The sequence below is a fragment of the Meles meles genome, chromosome 8 (genome assembly GCF_922984935.1).
Source record: "Meles meles chromosome 8, mMelMel3.1 paternal haplotype, whole genome shotgun sequence".
In the NCBI taxonomy this organism is placed as follows: Eukaryota; Metazoa; Chordata; class Mammalia; order Carnivora; family Mustelidae; genus Meles; species Meles meles.
This window is the reverse complement of record NC_060073.1, coordinates 44763855-44772606: the sequence shown is the minus strand read 5'-3', so window position 1 is coordinate 44772606 and position 8752 is coordinate 44763855. Positions and strand designations below refer to the sequence as shown.

At 52.1% G+C, this 8752-nt stretch overlaps 1 protein-coding gene across 2 annotated transcripts in view; it reads right to left on the bottom strand.

Annotated features, from left to right (window-relative positions):
- USH1C (USH1 protein network component harmonin) overlaps positions 1–8752 on the bottom strand; it is a 46498-nt gene that overhangs the window by 10954 nt on the left and 26792 nt on the right. Inside the window, exons 16-20 of one of the 2 annotated variants that reach the window (XM_046017932.1) lie at positions 7285–7437; positions 5634–5750; positions 4628–5110; positions 1112–1231; positions 73–123 (exon numbers count right to left, since the gene is read on the bottom strand). The exons of the other annotated variant lie outside the window; for it this stretch is intronic. Coding sequence (XP_045873888.1) covers positions 73–123; positions 1112–1231; positions 4628–5110; positions 5634–5750; positions 7285–7437 — 924 coding nt within the window. The remainder of the gene's footprint in view (positions 1–72; positions 124–1111; positions 1232–4627; positions 5111–5633; positions 5751–7284; positions 7438–8752) is intronic. 2 annotated transcript variants of the gene reach the window in all.

The window sequence follows — 8752 nt, the reverse complement described above, 5'->3', positions numbered from 1 at the left end:
GAGAGAGAAGTCGGAGCGGGAGGAACAAGGGTGGCGGGGAGGCCTACAGACACACGGCGGGGATCGCTTTACTTGTCTGAACGCTGTCTGGTAAACCACCATCCTCTTCAACATCTCCTGTGGCTGCCAGAAGAAAAAAAAAAGTTCCACTCTGGATGTTACCGATAGGCCTCGTCTGCCCTCTGGTGCCAGACCCTGGGCCTGCCAGCCTGGGGCTGCCCCGCCAACTTCCCGCTCCAAGTAGAGTGGCCTGATTCATGTCGGGGGCCGGCCCGACACCCCCAAGTACAGCAGCTCCCCCGTTCTAGTCAGCAGACACGCCCTTTGTCACCAGGCAGAGGACGGGCACGCAGGCAGGCCTCGGCAGGGCTTATCACAGGGGCGTGAACTTTGCTCTTTGGGGAGCTGACAGGACAGCAAAAGCTCAAAATAAGTATCTGAGCTGTCCTGCCCTGACATTTGGATAGGGTTTCCTTGAAAGGGGGAGAAAAATTCTGGCATGACTCTCTTCCCACCGGGGGTGCGAGGCCAGTCTGAGTCTGGTACCCCTCTCCGGGGACATGGGGTTCTGCATGAGTCGCTCAGCCGTAGGTGACTGGGGGTGGACAGACCTTACTGCTCCCCCAGGACCACACCTCACACTCCCAGTCCAGTGAGGAGCGAGAGGCGAGATGGAGAGGGTGAGTGGCTCCTCTCTGGACGGTCCCCCGTCTGAGGTGTTCCCCATGGTGCCTCGCCAGGACTGAGAGGCCGAGGCCAGGGCCCGTGGACTCACTGGAGGTTTAACAAGATGGCAGTGGAGATAAGAGCTTGAGTTCTGGAGTCTGATCCGGCTCTGCCTTGGGCAATGGACTTACCCCCTCTAAGCCTCAGTATCTTGACACAGGGTGGGCAAACAGTAAGCCTGAGCTGTTACCATTCTTACTTCTAGAGGGAACTCCAGCCTGTTTGGTACCCGCATGGATTCATCTCTTGGTCAAGAAGTCAGAAGCTGGCTCATAATGTGAGCTTGTACTCCACCTCATTCTCCATCCAGAGGCAATGGAAGCCAGAGGAGACAGCCCTTATCTGCTCCTCTGGAGATGCGCTGGCGGGGTCCCAAGGGGCTTACCAGGACCTCGGATTTCACAGCCGGCCTGTAGATGAAGTTGGGCTCCTGGTGGACCATGACGGGCTTGGAGATAGTGGACACGCCAGGGCCTCGTGGAGGCTGTGGGCTTGGGCAAAATGTCTACAAGGGTTAGTGTAAGAGAAACCCCCATGAGGACATGGCGGGAGTGGCCCAGGCCAACGACGGCACTTTGACATGCATGCAAATACACACCATGCACTGGCTGAGCCCCACTGGTTCATTCACCCTGGTGGAGGTTGTGTGATCTTCAGCAGAGAGACCAGTACATTGGCCACAGTGAATTTTGAGGCCACAGAAACTACTGAGCGGCTCTGAGAAAGCAGGGGCTCGATTTTGGGAGTGTCAGCAGTCACTGTCACGCAGAGGATACACTTCCCAGGCTCTCTCTCAGTGGCCGTGGGTGCCATCTAGCCTCCTCTCTCCCTGACTGCACAAAAAGCACCTGCTCAGGTCTTAACTCGGGGGTCACTGCTTTTGGAAAGCTCTTTGAACTTCTTCTCTCCGCTCCCACTCATCACGGCACCTGTGTCCCCCTATGTCCCCCCAGATAGCATGGTAGTCTCCTGCTTGTTTATCTCTCGTCCCCACCAGGCGGTCTGGGCAGGGACTAGGCTGCCTGCTTTGCCGTGGTTCTCCAGTGCCAGGCACAGTGGCTGGCATCCAGCAGATGCTCACTGAACATGCTGAATGAATAAAGGACTTAATAGTATGCTGGGCACACAGGATGGTACCTGGGGGTAGATCTGGCCCTGAAAACCTTCTTCCGGCAGGTCTGGTGTGGCAGGCATACATGCCAAGCTGACAGGACTGTTCCCAGCACCCAAGGTCTGCTGGTGGCCAGGACGGTGTTCAGACACAGTCGTAGGATTGCCCACGCTGTCTGCTGCCAGTGACACCACTCGGGGGGGATGCCACTAGGAGAAGGTGGGGCAGGGTCGGGGTACACAGGCCAAAGTGCTGACAGGGGAGACTGAAGCTAACCAAATAGCAGTCCCCTGGCCTTCAAGGCAGAAACAACCCTGGCCTTGATGTCACTTAAGACATTTAGGTCCAGGGGCGCCTGGGTGGCTCAGTGGATTGAGCCGCTGCCTTCGGCTCAGGTCATGATCTCAGGGTCCTGGGATCGAGCCCCGCATCGGGCTCTCTGCTCAGCAGGGAGCCTGCTTCCTCCTCTCTCTCTGCCTGCCTCTCTGCCTACTTGTGATCTCTCTCTCTGTCAAATAAATAAATAAAATCTTAAAAAAAAAAAAAGACATTTAGGTCCAGTTCTTCAGAGGCTCCTTGTGTGGGAGAAAATTTCAACCTTCCCAGTACTCTGATCTGGAACGAACAGTGGGAACTTGGTGATTCCTGGAGGAGTCTGAGAAAGCTGGGCTCTTTTGAATCTTGACTCTGACTCAAAAGTCTACAGAGTCGGGGTGCCTGGGTGGCTCAGTCAGTTAAGCATCTGCCTTCAGCTCAGGTCATGATCTTCAGGTCCTGGGATGGAGCCCGAAGTTGGGCTCCCTGTTCAGAGGGAAGCCTGCTTCTCCCTCTGCCTCTGCCCCTTCCCCCGACTTGTGTGTTCTCTCTCCATAAAAAAAATTTTTTTTTTTTTTTAGTCTATAGAGTTTACCTCTAATCTAATGCTCGCAGCTTCACCCGAAATTTCTTGTATCCTGTCACTGTGTCACCATGTCATTGATCATGATTAATGTCTACCAAGCACCCACTACATACCTACCATTCTCCTAAGTACCAATTTTGAATGAGTTCATGGATTCACTCATTTGATCCTCATAACAGGCAGGTACCAGTAGCATTCCCATTTTACAGATGAGAACCCCCAGGCTCAGACAGGAGAAGTAATGCCTGCCCAAAGTCCTCCAGCCAGTGGTGGAGCTAGGGTTCAAACCCAGGCGGTTCTTCCTCGCCATCTGTATGTTTCCAGTACCTTTCATGCCATTCCTCCCAACCTCCATGTACTGTCATCCTTCAAGGCTCAGCTCATCAGCCCCTTACTCTGCAGAGCTTCCTTCCAGCTCCCGTTAGAAAGAATCCTCCCTCTAGCACAGGCCCTGTGCTATTTCATAGCTGAATCGTGTCTGCTCAGCCATTCATCCAGCGGACGGCAAAGTCCGGGAAAGCACGGGTGTGCCAATTTACTCGTTGTCCCCTGCAGCACTGCCCCTCTCTCCCCCCTCACACAGAGACACAAGGCTGGTGCTCAATCAGTGCTTCTGAATCACATTTGTCAAGGAAAAGCTGCTGCCCATCCTGACAGGGGGGACTCACACCAAGGATATGACCTCTGTGTCAGGCTAACTCAGCCCCCTGTAAACCTGCTCCTGGCTGGGTTCTGAGACAAGACATTCCTCGAACGTACAGACATCTCTCTGTCAGAGCTGCAAGGCTCAGGACCCATCAGAGGTCGAGAAGGAGTCCCCCTGAGAGTCCCCTGCCAGAAGCTTCAGCCTTGTGGGCACCTGGCACTTTCTTTATTCCCACCTTCCCCCAAGCTCTCCTGAATGCTCTGAAATGCTTATTATTCTATTCTTCATGCTGGGCCTCAAATCCATGCAGAGAAGATTAATAAAAACAACTGATCAGGTTCTACTGACTGCCCTCTTTCAAACCTCTCACCCTTAGCCAACATGAGCTGCTTTAACTCTGACTCAAGCCTGCCCCCCCCCCACGGCTACTGCATGTCCCCTCATGGGATCAAAGCTCCATATCTTCCTTGGGGATTGCCTCTTCCAAAATTGTCTTTGGATTAAGAACAATTAATAAGAAATATGTCTTTTTGAGAAAGATCACTGTTCAGCCTCCTGACATCCAAGAGGGAGGCAAAAAAAAAAAAACAAAACAACCCTAGTCTTTTTATAGTAAATTTGGAGATTTCTAGGAACTCTTTGTCTTCATTTTTTCTATAGCTAGAAGTTGGCCAGAAACGTCTGGGTATTATACTCCAAGCCAACGGAATTGGCTAACTCCATAGAAAATGCACTGTAATGTCTGAACCCTGCACCAGACAGAGTCATCACTTCATTTACACAGCTTAATACTGCTTCACTGCTGTGCCTCCCCTCTTTTTCCCCTGTTAATCTGGGGATCCTTTCCCCATATTCCCAGTTTTCTGAGCTTATATCCAGAAGTGACTGGCTGTGACATAGAGCTCTGGCTATTCAGTAACACAGCCTTGCAAGTACCATACAGAATGTTACCAGCCCATACTAGCCAAGAGGAACAAAGAGAAACTAACAGACATGGATACGCAGTTGCTCATCCCAAGAATCCCAGGCAATTCACCATGCAGGATAGTACTTCAAAATCAGTAGAAACCACGCACATGCAGGGAAACGACAACGTGCAAATTGGGAGCTCATTCCTGGAAAATGGGCTGGAGTGATGTTTCTTCCAATCTCCACTCTCGAGAGCAGTGGAGGATGGGGAAAACACAGCAGCCCTGCCCACACTTTCTGCTTCCCAGCGCGGCATGCAGAACAGGGACGGTACCTTTGGGGTGGGTGGGAAGCTCCGTTCAGGAACAGGGGAGTTAGTGGGCTTCCCACTGTGGTTCTTTGCCTCCCAGTCCTCTGTGGGATTTCCTGTGTCCCCAGCACGGAAGGGGTGGTTGCCCAGTGCCTCTTCCAGTGCCAAGGGTAGCGGGCGGGTAGGAGTCAGGTCTTGGGTGGGAACAGATGGTGGGGGAGGGATGGGAATGGGGGGTGGAGTGCGTTGCACCCAGGGTGAAGATGAGGCACACACGTGGCCTGATGACGGAAGGACTGGGGGTGCAGGGACCTTGGGGGATGGGGTGGAGGGTGGAGGGTGGGGCATCACAGGTAAGGCAGAGGGAGTCTTGGGGGGATAGTAGAACATGTCCAAGGGGATGTCATCCAGGTCAGTGGTGTGGAGGTGCAGCCCACCTGCGAAGCGTCTCAGGGGTGGGACCAGGGGAGACACAGAAGGCGGGGGAGGCGGTGGCCCTGTGGTCATCTGGGGGGTTGCAAGGAAATTCTATAATTGTCTGGCTAAGGCTCCTCTTTGCCATACATTGAATACAATGCTTTTCTGTTCTTTCGCTGCTGGAGACCCACGGCCCACAAACCAGAGTCATGGGGTATCAATTCTCTGTCACCTAGGTGCTCAGGTGAGCCCACGTCAAGGCTAGGAGGGAGTGCCCAAATGCGGGACAAGTTATGCCACATGTGGGTGATAAGTGAGGTAATCATACAGTTTATCATCTAAACCGGAACATACTTGATAGTGAGAGGGGCACTCTTAGCAAGGACTACAGGACAACATGTCTAACGGAGACCATCTCAGATGAGCTAGGACTTAGTGGTCACTTTGGAGAGGAGCCCAGAAATATAGATCTGTCCCCCTCCTCAAGAGACCAAGGCAGAGTGGGCTGGTAAGGGCGGCCCTGGACACTGAGGCTTGCCGGTGGCTATCCTGCCTCCCGCTGTCCCCAGAGAAGGCAGCAGGAGGGCGTCTGTGGAAAGAAGGGCTCTGTTACCTCGGAAATCTCATTATCAGCAGAGGAAATCTGCTCAAGGCGCGTCTGACAGAGCCTTTCCACCCAATACTGAATCTTTTCCGATTCCTCAAGGTCTTCCCGCTCGGTCTCAGACACCTAGGACCCAAGGACAGTGCATAAAGGAGAGGACAAAGGGCACACTGAGTCACACATGGGTGGCACGCTCACGTCAGTAGCAGAGAAGCACTTCCTTAGAAACTACTGTTGGGTGTGTCCACTCTTCCAGACAAAGACCCCAGCTTGTCTCAGCTGGCCCCAGAAGGGGCGGAAATGATGAGGGAGAGGGTGCGGAGGAATCAGGTGCACGAATGGCACTTGTAGGTTAATTCAGAGGAGGGCCTCATGCATTGTGGGGAACTAGCTGGGATTAGGCTCCCAGGGTCCCCACGAACTCTGAGGTCCATCTGACTCTCCAAGAATGGCCTTTTTTAAAGTTCCAAGCACATTCCAAAAGTTACTTTGCTCTTTTTCCACCCCTCCAGGCTGCCTTGTCCTCATAAGTACAAGTTCGATTTTATTTTTAATTTTGTGGCTTACTCATTCCTAATGCCAGACCTAATGCACTTCACATTTTCCAGGATTACTCTGGTTTGTAATCTAATAAGCTTGGTGTTCTGATTCATGGAAGTATTAAAGAGAAACAGAAGGAACAACCTCTCCAATAGCTAGGGAATTAGAGTCACACAACTCACCTAGGAAATAGGAATTATTCATGCTGGATGATTGCTTTTGTCATGTCTTGAAGGGGACAGCCTTAGATACATTTCCAGGCTGAAAAGTTCTGCCCTCAGATACAACCTATTTTTCTTTTAATTTTATTTATTTGAAGGGAAGAGTGAGAGAGCATGAATGAGCATGCACAAATGGAGGGGAGGGGCAGAGGGAGAAGCAGACTCCCCACTGAGCAGGAGCCCAACTCGGGGTTTGATCCCATGGCTCCAAGATCATGACCTGAGCCAAAGGCAGATGCTTAATCGACTGAGCCACCCAGGAGCCCCTGGATATATCCTATGTTGATGGAAGCAGCCACACACTCATTGGGGAATAGCCTTAGCCACCACATCTGCACAAAGGGGGTTTAGCCTCAGAACTGTACTCTCAGGGCCAAGGCAAGTTGGGGAAATCTGGTCTTGGACTCATAATCTGGGTAGGGGTTCCAAACTGACTTGGACCTGATGATAGGTGGATGGAAGGCTAGCTTTAGTTCTACAGTCTAGGCAGAGAGGTTAGCCTTGGCGTCATACCCTACGTAGGGAGAGAGATCTCATAGCCAACCCAGGCTGGACAGGCCTAGCCTTGGGGTCATACCCTGGTGGGACTGGGATGCAGGAGACAGACTCATGTCTCTAGCCATCTGTGTGACATCTGGGCAAAGAGGCTAGCCTCAGACCCATGCTTGAGCAAGGAGTCCAGTCTCTGTTCTAAACATATACCTAAGCCAGAGGTTAGTCTCCATGATCCTGCGCAGATGGGATGAACCCACGTTCCAGACTGAGCAGAAGGGCAGGGCCCCTTCCATCCCTGGACTCCACTTGGGGAAAACAACTCCAGCTGGTTCCCTGGGAGCTTAGTGGGGAACAACGATACTGGGCCCTGGGATGCTGACCAGGCCTCTGAGTAGGACACATACCTCCTGGGCCAGACGGTTGATCTTCAGTTGTTTTTCCTTTTCCAGCATTTCCTCTTTCTCTTTGTAAAGTTTTTGCTCAAACTCTAGTTCCTTCTTATTCTTTCTCAACTCCTGCAGGCTGTCATACTTGGCTTTCTTCTTATCCTTTCCTTTCTGAGCAGACATGGCAGTGTTTACATGACAAGGGTTACACAGTCATGTCGATGCGGGCACAGCACAGCAAACAGGGCGCTCAGTTCACAGACAACACCACAAAACCACCCTGTGCTGGGCCCACCCCCCAGCTCTGCTCCTCTGCCCTGGGCACTGGACCTCATGTTTAGGGCAGGCAAACTGCTGCGACCCACTGTGGGGTGGGAGACACAGGCCCTGTGCCAGCCAGAAGAACGGGCTTGCTCGTTCACTAGCTAGCTGTGTGACCCTGGCTATGTTCTTTAACCTCTCTGGGCCCTATTAGCCTCATCTCAAAACAGAAGAAATACCTGCCCCACGGGCTTGCCATCAGAGCCAATAAAATAACATCTACAAAGGAGCTTTAGAAACATGAGAGCATGATATAAATAAAATACATTATATTTATGTCCTAGGCACATGCCTCCTCCATCATCTGGAGAGAAAGGTGTCTCAGGTTTAGGTAACAGAAATGCATCCTGGGAGATTCTACAGAAAATCTGGGAGAGCTGGCAAGACTCATTTGCAGAGATCCTCTGTCCTAAGCTGTAAAAGGTGGGAGCCAGCCTCAGACCTGGGAGCCCAGAGCCAGGGACAACAGATTTTGCCCCGATGCTTAAGCTGCAGACCATTTAATCCTGTAGAGGCCTCTGAACTAGGCCCCTGAACTGAGGATTAGCCAGAAACTACGGGACCGGGAAAGGAGGGTGGGAAAGAGGACGACCTAACTGCTTTATACTGATTGTAGGGTTCAAGAGGATTTGGGATAGCAGATGTAAAGCAAACAGACTCCTTCTTTTTCCTGCTGGAATTGGACCCATAAAACCTGCTTTCCTGGCTGCTTCTCCTATGAGGTTGCAAGGAAGCCAAGGGGTAAGGAAGGAAGAAAATTAACGTTTATTTATGGATTTATGTTGATTATCTTATATGTAGGGATTATCCCCACTCTTTTTTTTTTTTTAATTTATTTGACAGAGAGAAATCACAACTAGGCAGAGAGGCAGGCAGAGAGAGAGGAGGAAGCAGGCTCCCTGCGGAGCAGAGACCCCGATGCGGGGCTCGATCCCAGGACCCTGGGATCATGACCTGAGCCGAAGGCAGAGGCTTTAACCCACTGAGCCACCCAGGTGCCCCTATCCCCACTCTCTTGATGAGGGAGCCAGGGCCCAGAGAGGTGAAGCCCCTTGACCAGTGTCAAACATCTAGTCAGTGGTGGTGCCAGAACTTGCACCGGAGTCTTCTAGATCCTACACAGTTTCTCCTGTGCCCGCGTGAGCTGGCAGCCCCTGGGGGCACG